The sequence below is a fragment of the Mustela lutreola genome, chromosome 3 (genome assembly GCF_030435805.1).
Source record: "Mustela lutreola isolate mMusLut2 chromosome 3, mMusLut2.pri, whole genome shotgun sequence".
Taxonomy (NCBI): Eukaryota; Metazoa; Chordata; class Mammalia; order Carnivora; family Mustelidae; genus Mustela; species Mustela lutreola.
In genome coordinates this window covers 159,197,978-159,215,776 of record NC_081292.1, presented here as the reverse complement: position 1 = coordinate 159,215,776, position 17,799 = coordinate 159,197,978, and the positions used below count along the sequence as shown (strand labels likewise).

Below are 17,799 nucleotides of genomic sequence, written 5' to 3'. Positions count from 1 at the left end.
CACTAGGGCTCCAGAGTTTATAGGGGAATATTGAGCTGACTTCCTCTAATTTTACCAGTCTGTTTTGGGAAACTAAAAGATCCTCAAATAACCTTCCTCATTACACTACCTCTTGACATTGTAAGGAAAAAAATACCCACAGAATACTGAAGCATGCTTATCAGAGCAAACAGAAGAAAATAATTTCCATAATTATTAACTTAATAACTCTTGTGACCCTTTAATAGTCAATGTTATAAATAAAATATTCATACCAGGAGTTTAAAAAATAGAGATTATTATAGTATCAGTTCAAGTTAGCTAACAATGAATCTACAATCCACTGTAACATTTCTTGGCTATTTTGAGAAGTACTGTAGCCAAAACCAGCTATAATCATCTGATAAAGATAAGTATAGAGCCTACCTTTTTTTAATGAGGTCTCTAGAGAAGCTAATTCTACAATGTTTGGAAACACAATGACAGTATTTAATAAAATTTGCATGATGTTCTTATGGAGAGAAAGATTTAAATGTCTTCATGAAAAACATCGTGCTCTCTATAGAATTAGGGAATTGGTCATGTGGTGAGAACAAGGGCTGAATAGTTACATCTATACATATATATACATATATATACATATATATAACTATATCCCTATAATTAACTTTATTTTACTGCGTCTGTTGTGAGATACATAAGGCAAGTACAGGGCAGGAAATACGGTGCTGGCAAATAATGTATTTAATAATTTGTTAAATTGAGGCTTCACAATAATAGTGTTATCTGTGTTCTACACTGTCCCTATTTTCCAGTTGAAGAAAGGGACTGAGAGATGCGAACTCACTTTCTCAAGATCACACAGCATAGACCGTTTGAAAACATAAGTTGATACGAATGTTTCCACAGAGAACTCTGCTATACTGTGACTTTTTTGTTTTTAGGGGATTATTTCATCAGTTGAATTTTATATTTTCAGGTATTTTCTTATACTGCTGACAAAGAAATCCGAACCGATGACTTATGCTTGGATGTGTCTAGACTCAGTGGACCCGTAATCATGCTAAAATGCCACCACATGAGAGGAAACCAGTTATGGGAATATGATCCTGAGGTATAGTCTTTTCCTTAATTTACTTACTATTTAGTGCTTAAATCCAGTTATATATTTCAAATACATTTGTTCTGAGCTCTTTTTTCTGCACTAGAAAAACTGTATTTTCAAGTATGCATTCATTCCTCTGATAACATTAGGATGGTATAGTATATAAATAGGGTTTTTTCTCCAAACGCATTCATTAATATAAAAAATGAATAAGGAAAATAGTCATGTTTATGTGTTTAAAATGTGTTAGCACGTGTACATGCTTAACATAAATTAGGCAAAGGGACCAGCTATCGTTATCTGAGAGGTGTGTATAAAGATGCACATTATAGGAAAATATCAACAATATTTCCAATTTTCAAATTTTATACTGTTTTATTTTTTTTTTAAGATTTTATTTATTTATTGGACAGAGAGAGAGATCACAAGTAGGCAGAGAGGCAGGCAGAGAGAGAGGAAGGGAAGCAGGCTCCCCGCCGAGCAGAGAGCCTGATGTGGGGCTCGATCCCAGGACCCTGAGTTCATGACCTGAGCCGAAGGCAGAGGCTTAACACTCTGAGCCACCCAGGTGCCCCTCAAATTTTATACTGTTTTAATCGGTGAAATTTGTCCTTCTCAATTTAAGGGGGAAAAGGGGGGGAGCATGAATGCTTTTTATAATAGTAAATACTTTGCAAAATTCAATAAATTAATTAGGCCCATAATCAACTAAACAGCATTTTCTCAATATAGCACATCTTTCTGATAGAAGAGTGGGAGAGAAAACAATAAAATTACAGTTGGGAATTTATAGCCGGGCAGTGTGTAAGAACCAGATCAGCCATCAGATGGAGCTAATAAAAAAGAAATATCTTCTTCTCTATAAAGAAGTTGCCTTGAAACAGCTTCATTTCTTTCAGTTCCCTTGGCTTAGCAAAATGAATTGGGTCATCTGTGTTACATTTTCCACATTATTAAATGGTTGGTGACTTATTTAAGATAAGAAATAAACTACTCTTGCAAGATAAATAATACACTAGAGGCAAATGAATTTCACAAATGTAGTGTTCTACCTCAGCCCAAGATACTCAACCAGTGTAACATTTTAAAAACTAATCTACAGAGTCCCTGGTATTATTGATATTGCAATAAGGCCTTCTTATTTGAATGTCATTTCAAATTGCATGATGTTGTAGTTTCTTAATAGGAAAACTTAATGAAGTTTTATGTAATTTGAAACTGATTATGTAGGGTTAAAATTTGACCTTAAAATTTAAATAATAGAACTGAGCTCTTTGGACATACAGTGCTCTTCTGGGACATAAGGAAGGGTGAACATCTCGAATCTTTCCTATAATAGACCAGTGTGTTCTGTTCAGACTCTTGTCTCCCCGGTACCTTGTTTACCTCAGTCTGACCCGCGTATTTTTTCCTCTTGAGCTCTCATCATACCACCCTTAATATTAAGACTGCAGAAGATACTTCCTTCAATAATATACGGAGGTAAACCTGGAACTTTGGTTCCCTCCCTCTTCTATTAGGAAAAGTACGATAAATGTTCAGATAAAAGAGAAATCCTGAAAGTAGTATTTTTTTAAATAAAATTTTTTGTTGTTGCTGTTGCCCTTTAGTTTTCACCAGGAGCTCAGGACTTTGTTGGGCTTGCATGAAAAATAAAGAAATCTACTATATATTTCTAAGAGAAGGGGGATGAGTGTATATACTTTATATAAGATGAAGCAGTGTTGAATTTCAGGATACCACTTTAAATCTTCAAATTTTTCTCTAATCTTTGCGTAGATGATGGCTGCTATAGTCATAAGTCAGATTCTTTAATTTTTGAATTAACCATATTGTTAGTATATAGGTGTATATTTTATGTTTTTACCAGCCAATAGAAAGATTTTTGAATACTAAGGGATTTTGACAGTCTTAAAAGAGGAAAAAAAAAAAATAAAGGTTGCTTCACCTAGGACAGAGAAATGGTTTTTGTAAATTTACTATTTTTGATAACTAGTAGTTATCTGTTGTAGGATTTTTCAAGCATTGAAATATTTTAGATCATGTAAACTTCGTTTCTAGAACACACGTGAAAAAAGCTTATAATATGCTATAAATATGGAGAAATGGTTTTTAAATAATCTGATCATTGTGATGATTATGTAACATAGCTTACTCTACTCTCCTATATGTTTATATTTTCAAAATTAAATTGTGGGGATGCCTGAGTGGCTCAGTCAGTTAAGCATCTGCCTTCAGCTCAGGTCATGATCCCAGGGTCCTGGGATCGAGTCCTGCATCAGGCTCCTTGTTAAGTAGAGAGCCTGCTTCTCCATCTGCCTGCCGCTCCCCCTGTTTGTGCCTTCTCTCTGACAAATAAATCTTTAAAAAAGTTAAATTGTGATGTTCAGCCTGCCTAAACTTAATATTTTAAATCATAGTATAGATTTTTTTGCCAATTTTATGACTATATAAATCACAATGTAGAGAAGTCACAAAATAATCAAATAACTGTAGGAATAATGAGTTGTCTTTTTAGAAATTTCAGCTTTGAAATAAGATTGATTTTATTTGTGGAAAATGTCAGAAAGAGGCCTTTATTTAAAAAGAAATGAAAATATAATACACAGGGTCATTTTAGTCTATAGAATAGTCCCAACCCTCGCCACCTAAAGTGTGATTCTAGGACTAGGAACATCACCTGGGAACTTTTTGGAATTTAGGAACCTGAGAACCCTGTATCAGTCTGTCTTTTAACAAATCCCCAAGTCATTTACATACATATTAAAGTCTGAGAAGGGTAGGTCTAGACAGTGGCCAAACATCTACTTATCTTTCTTAGTCTTTTTATACACTATTGGAATTATTGCAAAGTTAGGAAAAAGGCATAAATACGCTGTGGAAAACAACAGGCCTGCAGGAGAGAAGGGGAACTCATAGGGGGCCCAAGGGTGAGAGATGCTGAGATGGGAAAGAAGAGTCATTGCCACGTTGGGCTGGTGGTCTGGTATCCACCCTGTGGGAAGTAGGAAGTGCTGCCTGCTACTTTTTAAATTCAGTTCTTTATCTGCTGCTGTCAAAGGCAAAATTATTTTTCTTTGAGAAACCTCTGAGGTGGTGTACTATCAAAGCAGAATAAAACTTGGTAGAGGTCACAGAATTACAAGAGCTGAAACTTTTCTTCAAGTTCTCTTCTTTCAGCCTTTATCAGGAGAAAAGTAAGCACAAAGATCACACCGCCAGCGGCAGGGACCGGAGTTCACTTCTAAGGAAGTAATCAAAGAAAGCTAGTTACCAGGACAATGCAAAACTCGGTGTGAACAGCTCAAATATTCCAACACTTTGTCACCTATAGTACTTTCAGTTTTAGAAAAGCAAGTCATAAATAGCAGCAGAATTATTGGAATATGCAGAGAAAACTGAAACCGATTCATAAAGCCTCTTCTTAGGTGAGGGTTGGGGCAAAGAAAGGGAATGAAATTCATTGTCTGTAATTCCATCGGTTTTCTCAACAGTTCTAACAATAGGCCTGTAAGATTATATCTTTATTTTTATTCTTTACATTATTAAATATAAGAGTGTTTAAATAGCTTCTCTAGGTTTTAGACCCCAGGTTTCTGGCACGAATTTAGCCGTGTTTCTACTATGCTACCCAGCCTCTTGAGGTCATGGAGAAACTAGAAACAATTAGGCATTTTAAATGATGCTGACCTGATAAGTTAAATGTATTACTATAATAAATGAAAGGAGTGATTAAATATTATCAGTTATTTGTGGTACCAAATTTTATTCACATAGAATTTCTCCTCTAATAACTGGAAAGATGTTCTGCAATAAACATTGTCTACTTAGTTGAATAGTCATAAAGCCACTTTGTCAGTATGGTCTAATTGCTAAAAATTGTCTGTTTTGTTGAATAGTCATAAAACCACTTTGTCAGTATGGTCTAATTGCTTACAAACTTTACACATATTCATTATGATCTAATTGCTTCTCCTTCTATTTGAATGAAACTAAGCACATGTTGGTAATAAATACATGTCTTTGGCCAACTTTGATCTGAAATATAGAGGTTCCTACTGGGTTCCTACTTTCTTAGCTAAGTAGTTTTTAGCATGGTCATGAATTTAATTCAGTTACCACTTTATAGCTGGCTAAACATGTTCAGTTTGGGGGCAACTGAGCATCATTAGCAGAACTACAAGACCCTCACCTGGTCTAGAATCTCTTAAATAAATTACCTGAACATTTTGTTGCCATGAAAGCCATTGCCACAGAACTAACACAGAAAAGGAACCCTAAATTGTGTCTCACTGAAACATTTTTAAGGATATTTTTAGGGGCACCTATTTTTAGGGTGGCTCAGTCAGTTAAGCATCTCCCTTCAATTCAGGTCATAATCATGGACTCTTGGGATCAAGTCCCGTGTTCCGCTCCCTGCTCAGCAGGGGAGTCTGCTTCTCCCTTTCTCTCTTCTTCTTTCTCTCAAACAAGTAAATAAATAAATAAATAAAATCTTTTTAAAAAGATTATTTTTATAAAGTTCTGTCATCCATCCATTCTGTTTTATTCAGATTTTCTCATATTCTGTTTGAACACTGCAGTTGTGTTCCAATCCATCTGAAATTTACATTTTCTGACAATAAGTGCACATAATCACATTTCTTTTAGAACATCCAAGCAGCTATATACAGTGTAAGAATCTAATTTTAGAACAGAACACTTATGCTCAACAAACACTATGCAACAAAGAAAAAAAATAAGGGAGCAAAATATGATGCTAAAAATAAGTCTTGTTTTTCATGTGACTGAGCAAGTTGACTGAGAAGATGAATTCAATATCCATCTGTATCCAGTGTTTCCTAGAGTCACAAGATAAGGGATTTTTTTCAGTAGGGAAAATATGTCGGATTGGTATTTACTGAAATCACACAAGCTTATATTTAGACTTTACTTAATACCTCCTCTTTTATTTACCTTTATCAGAAATCAGGTAAATGGCAGTATAATTTCAAGGTAAGTAGTCTATAATGGCAACACGGCTATTTCCCTGTGTAGCACTCCTAATGAAAACAGTGGCTCAGTTTACCTTTAGAAGGCTGTGTATATCTGATTAGTATTACCTTTCCGCATTCCCACTGACCGGTAGCTGTGGTTTCTTACGTAGACTCAAGTAGTGAATAGGAACTGTGGTAGTATAGTATGTCAGTTTTAGTTCTTGTTTCTTAAACATTTACACTTGGTCTTTAGCATACTCATATTCTGTTCTAATAAAACATGGTTCACCTTGTCAGGAGATCATACTTCATATTTTGAATAACAACTTTATTATATATTTTTTTAAATTATGATTTTGCACTTAACCAATAGGGAAATTTTTTCTACCTTGGCTATTAAAGATCTGTAACAGTCTGTTTTTTTTCTCACTTTGTTCATTATCATATATAACAGTCAATTGAGTTTCATTTTAAACTCTTTAACTCTTTAAACTTGATTTTAGTATGGCATCTTTTACACAGAGGCCAATATGATTAACTCTTTAATCAGCCATGCAATCATTTCTGTTCATTAAATTATCAGGTTTTTCACTTAGTGCTTTTTAATAAAGAAGGTACAAAAATATGACTTGATTTTATAATTTTGTACGTCTTACTTTGTCATGAACCTTGTTTTCCTAGCCTGATTTCCATAGTCATTGCCTCTTCAAAAGGGTAGATGGAGGGATCCTCCATGACACATCTTGTCTTAGATAGCAAAACATACAGGTGTGTTTAAAGGCAGGAGTTACGAATCGTTTTCTTATATATCTTAAAGCAGCATGTCTAAAATTCTGTCAGAAATACTAGTGTTTTATACCTCAGAGAAGAATAATTAAGTAATATTATAAACAAAAACCAATCTAGCTTAGGGTCCATATTACCCTGTTTTCTAGAAAATATTTTAAAGGAAGCAATAGGAAGAGATATGTGGCCGTATGCTTCCTGTCAGCTGGAATGTCACATTACCTTCAAAACTGAGTGATTGTGACAGTCTTCCAAAGTTGTGAGAGGCCTTAGCAACAAGTATGGTAAGGGCTGATATGCTGCATAAAAAGGAGTTAGAAGAAAAAAAAAGTGTACACTCAATATAAAAATAAGCAAAGTCTTGAATAATCAGCACAGGAGAAATATTTAAATTAACCTTATTTTTCCATTTTCATGGGCTATTTGTAACTATTAAAAATACATAAAAAATCATTTCATCTGTGTTCTTTTATCTCTTTATTATCCTGTCTATGTCAAGAAATGTTTTCAGTGGGACACACATTAATGGTGTAGGTGTAGTAAAACTGACACACATACAGTACCCTGGCATATAAGCACAAGAAATGTTAGCTGCTACTGCTATAGTACCAAATAATTATTACAGATTTTTAAAAACTTTGCCATTATATATTACAATGTTCATACCTTTTGACCTTGTGATTTCCCTTCTAAGAATCATTTCTGAATAAATAGCTGTAGATGTGGAGAGAGATGATCAGAGATGTTTGTGATAGCATTACTTATAATAGCTCCAAATTGGAAAAATACTCCCTCTAAATGGAAAAGTGAAATGACTTTTGGCAAATCTACTTCGTAAAAATTGTGTATTTCTTATGGTTTTAGATTACTTTAATGATAACAAAGGTGATAAGAATTGATAAGAAAACCCACAATAAAGTGGGAGTATATTTAATTGGATGACCACAGTTAATACATTTGCATAATATAAATGCTAGAAATAACTAGAAAACACATAAAATATTAGTAATTGGTATCTTTTCTAGAAAGAATATTCAGAAAAATAAGTAAACTACATTTCTTTTTCAAACAAATAAAAATGCTAAATGTTTTTGTGGGTATTTTGTAAAATGAAAAATACCCTTTATCTCAATGAAATTATTTGAGATTTCTAATTTTTCTTCTGGTTTAATGGGTTTTAGAAGCAGCAGGAGTGAAAGTTCTTTGAATTTTTTTCATGGTAATTCACATGATAATATTTTGGGGGAAATACTACAAATGTATTTATGAAAAGAATTATAGTGTGTTTATGTTCTGGAGTTCTATTTCCTGAGTATAAGTAAGACCAAGTTTTGTTTCATTTTAAATCAAGAGCAACTTTATAATTTGTTTTTGTTTTTAATAACAGATGAAATTCACAATCACTACCACTGGGGTCTTTGATGTTAACATGACATTTACCAAGAAAAATTTGGTTTAAAAAGAAACATCACTGAAGGTAGAGGATTAGCAAGCTTAGGAATTTTAAACAGGATAGATAGGAAATTCAGGTATGGCTAAAAAAACAAAAATGAAAACAAAACTAGCCTCCTTAACAAATCAGACTATGTAGTGAACATTATCATTTTACAAATAAAATCATATATGATCTTACCTTTCATATCTTTATAAATCGTTGTCTACCATTGTCCTTGAAATGGAAAATCTAATGATTTGTGTCCTTTGAGCTGCCAAAGGAATGTAGTCCAATTTTATCAGAATTTATTTTCTGCATTGGCCATTCACCATGTGTTTCAATCAAAACTTAACAAAGTGCCTCCCGTGGGCAGGCACTGGGCTTGATGACGTATGCAGTCATAGTTCCTGGCCTTCCTGGAGCTCAAGCTCCTAAAGAGGAAATATATGAAAAACAAGAAACTAATTAATTACAAATTGTGTTTAGAAGAATTAGACCAAATTAAGAGCCCAAGTGGAGATGACCTTTTTCTTTTTCCGCTCTTCCTTAACGTTCTAATTGACATTTAGCTCATCGTGGCCATACCAATGTGCAACCCTGGTTAGACCCGTGAAAACATAATGGAAACAGGTTAACGCAGGTTAGCCCTGTGAAAACATTATGGAAATAATTCAAGTACCACACTGTACAAAGTGAAGCAAAGAGTTAAAGCTAAATCATCCCCTGAATTTTCCACTGGGTCCACTCAGAATTAGGTCAAAGGAATGAAGCAGCCAAAAACCATAACTGAAAATTCTCTAGATAGCCAACAGTTTTGAATATCTCCTCACAAAATAACCCATTTAGCACTAAAAAAAAAAAAAAAAAATTATCACTAGAATGAACACTGAGAATATACCTTTTCTGCCCAAAATAACCTTTGGCTTAAAATGTTTCACCATTTGATCTCAGGCTCTTCTCTAGCTTCCCAGGCTTATCTTCATTTACCCCTACTTAATACAGTTAATACTAACGCCATCTAAAAGGAGGTGGCTCATACTTCCATGGGTGCAATTATTGTGATGTGTGCTTGCCATCCTTATCCAGTAGAAATTGTATGTTGCCAAGAATGATTGATTTATTATTGCCTTTGTACTTGATTTTGTCATTATTCATTATTTTCTTTGTCAAACAGACCCACACTCTTCTTCACATAATCACCCAGTCCTGTCTCTCAGTAAGCAGAGTAGCTGATGGCTCCCAGCAGCCCACTGTGGAAACATGTAATGATAGCCCTTTGCAAAAATGGCTACTAAGAAACTATACAAGGATGGAAGTTTTTAGGAATATTTTTAAGAGTCCTACTGATTACATTCTCTAATAAGTTTTGGAAGTTTGTGTTGTAGACTCTGCTAAAATTATTTTACTAATTTTGTCATGTTCTGTTACTAAAATCTAGAAACTTCTTTAAAATGTACTTAAAAAAAACTTTATGTGCTATTTCTCCATGGAATTATTTTTCTGTCTTTTACTTCTTAGCTGCGTGTTAATTTGGAAGCTGACTATATTAAGTAGTGTTTGCTCTATTATTAATTAAAAGTATTTTCCAGTTTTCACTTTATTTCAAATATTTATACATGCATAAATATAATTAACAGAATACATTACATTAGCTCCTTTTAAGGCTAACTATAGCCATGTTTATGTAACAGTAGATTTTGCATTAGAGCTGAGAAAAATCAGTTAAAAAAAACTAACATAGCCAAAAAAAGGATTGTTTTTGGAACATTAAAATTAATTAATTTTGTTAATTTTTATTCCAATACTTCCACTGTGTGCACATTTAGGACAGCTTTTCTAGAATTTATTTTAACCTGAGACATTAAGCAAATGCATTTTTGAAAACTAAGATGTACTTTTCAGTAACTTTATAAATTATATCTAAATATTTCTTTGTGGTTGGTGAAGTGATATAATAATAAAAGCTTTTTAAAAAATTTACCTCTTATCACTTGTGTGATTTCTGAATATCTCCTCAGTAAGCGATAAAATGAATCATTATTCAGCTGAAGTCAAAAAACTGTTATGGAATATTTATAAAGAATGCAAGTAAGAATATGTCCTAGTTCTTGATCTTAAGGGGGTTATTGACCTGTAAATAAAGGATATTACATTGTGCAGTACCTTCCTGTGACAACACATGGGAAGTTAGGGCATTGTTCTGGTTCCAGTGAACCAGGTAAAGGTTGTCAGTAGAAGGCAGAATTGAGCTTGGAATGCTCCTGACAAGGCTGAATGAGGTATAGAGAGGTGCGGAGAGACATTAGAACTACATTGGAGATGTGTTAGAAAGCTGGAAAAGTCTGGACTCCTTGCACACAGAACTGTGTGTGTGTATAAGGCAATTGACATACATTATGTTTGTTTCCAAAGCATAGTTGGTAGTGTAATGCCTAACAAGGGGTCTTGTTAGGCTTACCTAGACATTTAGTCTCATGAGTTTACTTACAGAATTCTCGGACAGAAACCACAACTTAACTTCTCTCAGCAGATCTCTTAGCAGTTTGTATTAGCTTAGGGGAGCCAGCTTTTCCATAGGTGACAGCCCACTGGGAGGGGCTGAGAGCCATATCAGGCTGATGCGGCTTTAAGACTCACAGGAGACATCTCTGTAACAACTCCATAGCCCAGCTCCTAAGACCCAGAACATACGCAAAATTCAAGTCTTGACACTTTTGAGAAGTCCACAATTGAGTTTCCTATCAGTTATTTATAATGTAGTTGATCAGATACAGATGCAGTTTATTCTTCAGAGGTTATTTTTACCATCTGCCATGTTGCCTAGAGACATGTTAACATCCTTTAACAATCTTATCAGATTGCTAAGGGATCACAGTTACATAGTTGACTAAAGGTTAACTTTTTTAAGCGGAAGAGAAAAAGGCATTTTTAAATACTCCTAAATATAATTAAGCATTTTCTGACAAAGAATCTGATTCCCCAGAATGATTTGGTAGCTTGCCCAAATTTTCATGGCTAGTAAATGGCGGAGCAGAAATTCTCCCAAAATTCTGTCTAATCTGACCCTATCTGACCCTAAGCTGTCTAATCTTTCCACTGCACTCTATTAAAAAGGGGAGGTTTTTGGTGAGTTGCTTGTTATCTTTACAATGGTGGCTTTTGACCAGTGAAAAAAATACTTGTTACCAAAAAAAACCCTAATCTTTTATTAAAACTATCATTATTTGTGTACTTAACACATCATTTGATCTGATCCTTAAAGTCATATACATTTGAAAACAAAAAGATCTAATCAAAGCAAGCAAAAGGAAATGGCTTTTTTGAAAGAGAACATATATACACAAAGGACCTTAGGTACATAACAAAAATAAAGAACATTTTGTTGATTTTAACTGAAATTTTCTAGAATAAGTGCTCCGTTCTGTATCCTTTTTTTCATGTTGGTTGCTGGTTCATAAGCCAATAGCATCATCCCTGGCACCATAAGCATAAATTAACCATCTTCTTGCCTATCTTTGGCCTTTGGCCATTTCATCCTCTCTCTCTGTCTCTACCTCTCTCTCTCTCTCTCTCTCTCTCTTTTTTTTTAATAAATAGCTTGATTTCATGTATTGGAAGAACAACAAAGGCCTCAATCTTGAAGTCTCCTTCCTGTCTAATAGCCTTGTGCTTTTAATTTCCTGCTCATTGCCAATGAACCATCCCACCACAATCCTATTTTCCTTTTGGTCTTTCCTCAGGATAGTGCAGCCCAGGATATGCAGTCCTAATCCAAACAAATTAAAATTGTCCAGGCAGTGTTTCTCCACCCTTTTCATTGCATGCATCCACTGTGCATTTTTTTTAACCCAACTTTTTTTTTTTTTTTTTTAAGAATTTATTTATTTGACAGAGAGTGAGAGAAGGAGAGAGAGCACAATTGGGGGGAGCAGCAGAGGGAGCAGGGTAAGCAGGCTCCCTGCTGAGCATGGAGCCCAATGCGGGACTCGATCCCAGGATCGCATGACCTGAGCCGAAGGCAGAGGCTTAACCCACTGAGCCACCCAGGTGCCCCTAACCCAACTTTTAGTGTTATTTCCAGAGCTGCCTCCTGCAAAAATGTTTACCTTTTAGTATTGGCTACAGAAGTATAGGGCATGCTCTTTTTTGAGATACATCTGCAAATCACCCTCCATACATTCAAACAGTTTTCTTCTGGTTTAAGGTGTTTCGTATAAAATGGTTCTAAGCATTACCCATGAAAGTGAGCAGAAATGTATATAATACATATGCATAAATTAATATGCATAAAACATATGGACTTAAAATGTCTATCCAGAGGTGCATGAGTAGCTCAAATGGTTCAATGTCTGCCTTCAGCTCAGGTCATGATCTCCAGGTCCTGGGATCAAGCCCCAAGTCAGGCTCCTGGCTCAGTGGGGAGTCTGCTTCTCCTTCTCCCTCTCTCCCCTGCTCATTCTCTTTCTCTCTCAAATGAATAAATTAAAAAAAAACAAAAATCTTTCAGATGTTCATTTGAAAAGTTCAAAAAACAGGATTTCTAAATATAAATGTAAACTCAAAAGACAAGACATGTGATGACTGGTTCACATGCTAAAATTACTGGAATTAAATTTCAGCATTCAGGTACTGAAAGGATGCTTATTAATGAATATCATTATTATGCACAAAGTAAAATACACATATGATATTTCAAAACATATGACCATAACATCTCTTTTTATGTTTGGTTTGATATTTTTTAAGATTCTTAAAATGAAAACCAAAATATGGTGAGCATACAATCAAGTAACACAGGTCTTTGTTGCTATGATAATCATTCGTCTACACTGAATGTCTCATAGACACAGATACTATGGAGTGCTTAGTATTTTGAAATGGGAACATCTCTACCGGTTTTGTTCATTTGGGTCACAGCTGTGACATCTCTTTGCATGTTTAAAAAATGGTTACTGAATTCACACATGCCTAAGAAAACTAAGCTTTTGTGAAAGCATGTTAATATTTGCAGCCCTCAAGTGAACTCCGAGCTCACAAATGGCCTTTTTGCAAAGGAGACTGAATTCTTGGAAATGCATGATAAATGTCAGCCAGTTTCTTTAACCATCTGCAGCAAAAGGTGCATTAGACAATGGATGAAACTGTAACAGTGAAATCTGTGTAATAATTCAGAGCCACGTGCACAGTTCATTTTACAAACCTATCACTAGGTGTACTAAAAAAATTATGAAGGATTTTTAAGAGTCTCTTTTAAATCTCTTTAAAATTCTCTTTAAATATCTTTTAAGATTTAATGAGATGAACTAGTGAAGTTAAAGATAAAATAGGTTGCACTGATTATTCGTTATCTTTTACAGAGACTCACCTTGAGACATGTTAACAGTAACCAATGCCTCGATGAACCTTCTGAAGATGACAAAATGGTGCCTACCATGCAGGACTGTAGTGGAAGCAGATCCCAACAATGGCTGCTAAGGAACATGACCTTGGGGGCATGAAGATTGTTTCCCCAAAGCCATGAAAGCATCTACACTTTTGTTTTTCCATTATTTCAATTAGGGAGATATTAACTTTGCTGAATTGAAAGTTTTAAAATCCTTTTAGTATTCTAAAATACAGTTGTTTATAATTTATTTTTAGGAATGTTTGCTTATTTCCCTACTAAAATTTGTATCTGATCAAAAGAAGCACATACCATATATAAATAATAGCAAACTGTTACTAAGCAAACATCAGAACAACTTGAAAAATAAATTGTGTTTGCTTTAAAAAAAAAAAAAAAAAGAATCTCTATTGCCCTCATCTCATAAGATCAGTCAGGGCTTACTTTTTGTTTTTGTCGTAGTGATTAAAAGAGAGACAATGTAAATGCCTTATAAAATATCTTCATTGTGATATATTATCAATTGTTTTAAAAACTCACTGTTTCTAATGGACCTTTGTGGCAACATGTTGAATTTCTATGTCAACAACAAGGCCACATATTGAATTATTTCTGAGCAGTGAATTCATCGTACAAGATAAGTTTCAATTTTGTAGGAAAAAAATTAAATTGGATATTGACTTCTCATAGAGTCCTTACAAAAGCATCACCATTAAACAAAATAGAGGAGAGTTTGAAAGTTCAATTTCAAGTACATGAAATCAGAGGAAACTAGCTAGGCATTGAGGAGAGCAAGATGAAGTGAAACTGAAAAAAATAAATCATTTTAAAAGACATTCTCTTTGGGTTCCAATCACTTCTAACACAGGTTGAGCATAACATCGTCTTGGTCCCAGAGTTGATGCTGGAAACTCAATTCTTAACCACTGCCTCTGTCTCATAGAAACTACACAGACCCTTTTTCTCTTCATGCTAGGGAGTGACTTGTCTCTTACACTGTACAGAATTATAGGTGAAGGGCATAGTACTTTCCATAATTTTTAATTCTTCTGCATTTGAAGGTTCTAGTTAGGTCACTATTACCATTTTAATTGTATGTTTTAAAAAATAATGTGCTACTATCAGAATTTCACTGCCATCCAATAGTATCTAAAGTTTTCACCAGGGGCATGAACTCAAAACACATCTATTAAACTTTTATTTTAATTAAACTGCTTGAAATCATGCCATAAACTATAGTTCAAGGAAGAATAATAATTAGACCAGCTTCACGTGTTCTTTTTCCATCTTAAAATCTTCTATGTTCAAAATACATGAGCAGAAGATGTGAAAAGGAAAGAAAATTTATCTGAGATTCGTGCTAAGCCTTTACTTTTAGGATCTGACACCATTTAAAATGCTCATAAAGTTGTTCAGCATATGTATCTTATTCATTATATGTGCACTAGGCTGCTAAAAGAAATTTAGGGGGAAAATGGAAGAAACATCCTCTAGAGAAAAAGATGCTACATTTTTGGCCCCATGTTTTCTTAAAAATCCCTGAGAGAAACTTTTAATAGTATGGCTACACAAAAATTTTCTTTGTCTCTATCTCTCTCTCACACACACAGAAACACACACACACACACACACACACACACAGTGCTTTATAATGAAAAGGAGGACACTTTCTGAAGGCCAGTAAAATCCTGTATGATTTTCCCAGCTAGCATCCCCTTTCTGTTTTGGCTGTACACTGGTACAACTCTAAAGAAGATTTCTACAACCTGAAGCATTTCAGGTTTACTCCTTAAAGTGTACACACCCCTCACCTCAACGTGGCTGAGAATCCATCAGTCTCCTAAAATTTTAAACAAAAGTTTGAGTGTTGGGGCCTATTGTTTTGAGGAAAGAATCTATAGCTTAGAGCAAACTTCAAAGGAAGCTATGCCTCCCAAGGGTTAGTGAACCACTGCCTTAAATTGATAACGGCCTCACAAGACAACCGAGGCTTACCTTAACCATCACATTTTCCACTTTGCTCTCTTTTCTTCCTGTCCTGACTAAAATACAGTAAAATGTCCCTGCACAGCATTCTTCCTTAAACTTGAGTTCAAACCCACAAGGACTCTTTTATACTATCTGTTCCACTTATTGTGGACTTGCCAATCAAAATGCAATTTATCTATAAAATGGTCAATGATTTATTTATTTATTTATTTATTTATTTTAGAATACAGCTGCTCCATGGAAACTGCCTTTGACACATTTCAGCAGCATTTTAAACATTTGAAAGTCCATTATGGTCATAGCAACAATACAGGAAAAATCAAAACTGTGGAAGTTCCATAACAGAGATTTTCAGAGAACCCTCAGATGGTTTAAACACATTGTTTAAATGTGAATTAAGGGTGTTTAATAAACAAACAAAAAATGCCATAAAATAGAAAACACCAAAACCCAGAAAGCAATGGCTAACATTCAACTTAAGCAAAAAGATCTACTGTATTCAGTACAGAACATTAAAAATGATGACTGGCTTTACAATGGATTCGTCTTAGCTGTGGGGCTAGACTAACAAATATTTCAAATGATTTCAAAGTTCCCCTTCTGATGTTTTCCCCACAGCAGTTAATGCCAATTCCATCTTCCCAGATGTCGAGATCAAAAACCTCCAGTCACTTTTGATTTGTTTTTTCTCTCAACTTTTATCTAATCCATCAGCAAATTCCCTTGATTCTATATTTGAAATATAACCAGAAGCCAACGACTTCCCACCTCATCCACTGTGTGCCACCACCTCTTAATTTTTTTAAATTGTGGTATGCTTATAATTTGGTTCCCCTGATTGCCCAACCCTTGCCTCCAACAGTCTGTATTAGTCACAGCAGCCTTAGTGATTTTGTTAAACATCAGTTTGATTTTGTCACTTCTTTGCTCACAACCCTCCAACGCCTTTCCATGTTTAACGAAATCTCTTAGAGTGGTCTTCAAGGGCCTCTCTCTGCACGCATGTGCGCGCAAGTCCCTCCCCCACCCCGCCCCCACCACCCCACATCCTCGCCAGGGCTCCTTTTCTGAGCGCATCTCCTTGTGCCTCCCCTTAACTTGCTCCACTCTGGTTGCCAAGCAGGTTTTAGTCTCCTTGTTTTGCTCTCTCTGCCCCACAGAGTTCTGTCACCTCACTTTCTTTAGGTCTCTCTCCAAATACTGTCTCATCGGTAAGGCAAACCCTTCTTCCTCATGCCCTCCCTATCCCATGTATGTTCTCTGACAGACTATAAATTGGCTTTTTTTTTTCCCCCCTGTCTACTCTTCTACGTCTCCCCTGACCCTGCTTCCCAACATTCTGATCACACACCCTAGAATGAAGCACCATAAAGGCCATGCTTTGCCAGTTTTATTCACTGTGGTATCCCCAGCATCTAATATAGTTCTGGGCTCAAAGTAAGTATTCTTTAAATATTTCTTGAATTAATGAACTGAAAAATGTGTGTTAAAGTTGCTAAGTGCTACTGTATCATATCTCTTTTTTTTTTTTTTGCACAGTATTTTAAATTTTAAAAGAAAACCTAGTAATATATTTAGACAAGATTTGCATAACTTTGTCTCCAAATGATAATTTTCTTCCTAATATTCTTTACGTTAAAGTATGGACTATATTTTGTTCTCTGTGGTAAAATAGCCTACCTTATGGAAGTGAAATATGACATTTTATAAACATGCTGCTATATTATGTAAGTTGCTTTATGAAGATAAAATTTTTATTTTGATTTTTTGGTTGTATTCAATTGCTACCTGAAGAAGTGAGATTTTCTACTTTTTGAGTAGAGACGTATCATCCTCTTAAAAGTCATATGTATTTCCATAGTTTTATAGGCGCTATTACTAATTTATTTTCTAAGTACAATTCTATAAATGGAACACAAACACAGTAACTTTGAGAGGAATTTACAGATGATCTATTCCTTCTCCATTTACAAATTTTAAGACCAACATCCAGCTATGTAATGTGGCCTGCCTACGGATCAGATTAAACTATAAACAGTGTTGCCAGGACTCATCATTGTTAATATGACCTAATATTGTCTTCAATTAAAAAGCATTCAAAAATAAAGTAGAAAGGGTACAATAATGAGGAAGAAATGCCTTCATT

At 34.7% G+C, this 17,799-nt stretch overlaps 1 protein-coding gene across 2 annotated transcripts in view; it reads left to right on the top strand.

Annotated features, from left to right (window-relative positions):
* Nucleotides 1-17,416, top strand: part of GALNT13 (polypeptide N-acetylgalactosaminyltransferase 13) — a 540,912-nt gene extending 523,496 nt beyond the window's left edge. For both annotated transcript variants that reach the window (XM_059167305.1, XM_059167304.1), the window contains 2 exons: nt 959-1,093; nt 13,639-17,416. In XM_059167305.1, coding sequence (XP_059023288.1) covers nt 959-1,093; nt 13,639-13,779 — 276 coding nt within the window. In that variant the 3' untranslated portion in view covers nt 13,780-17,416. The remainder of the gene's footprint in view (nt 1-958; nt 1,094-13,638) is intronic.
* The last annotated feature ends 383 nt before the right edge of the window (nt 17,417-17,799 follow it).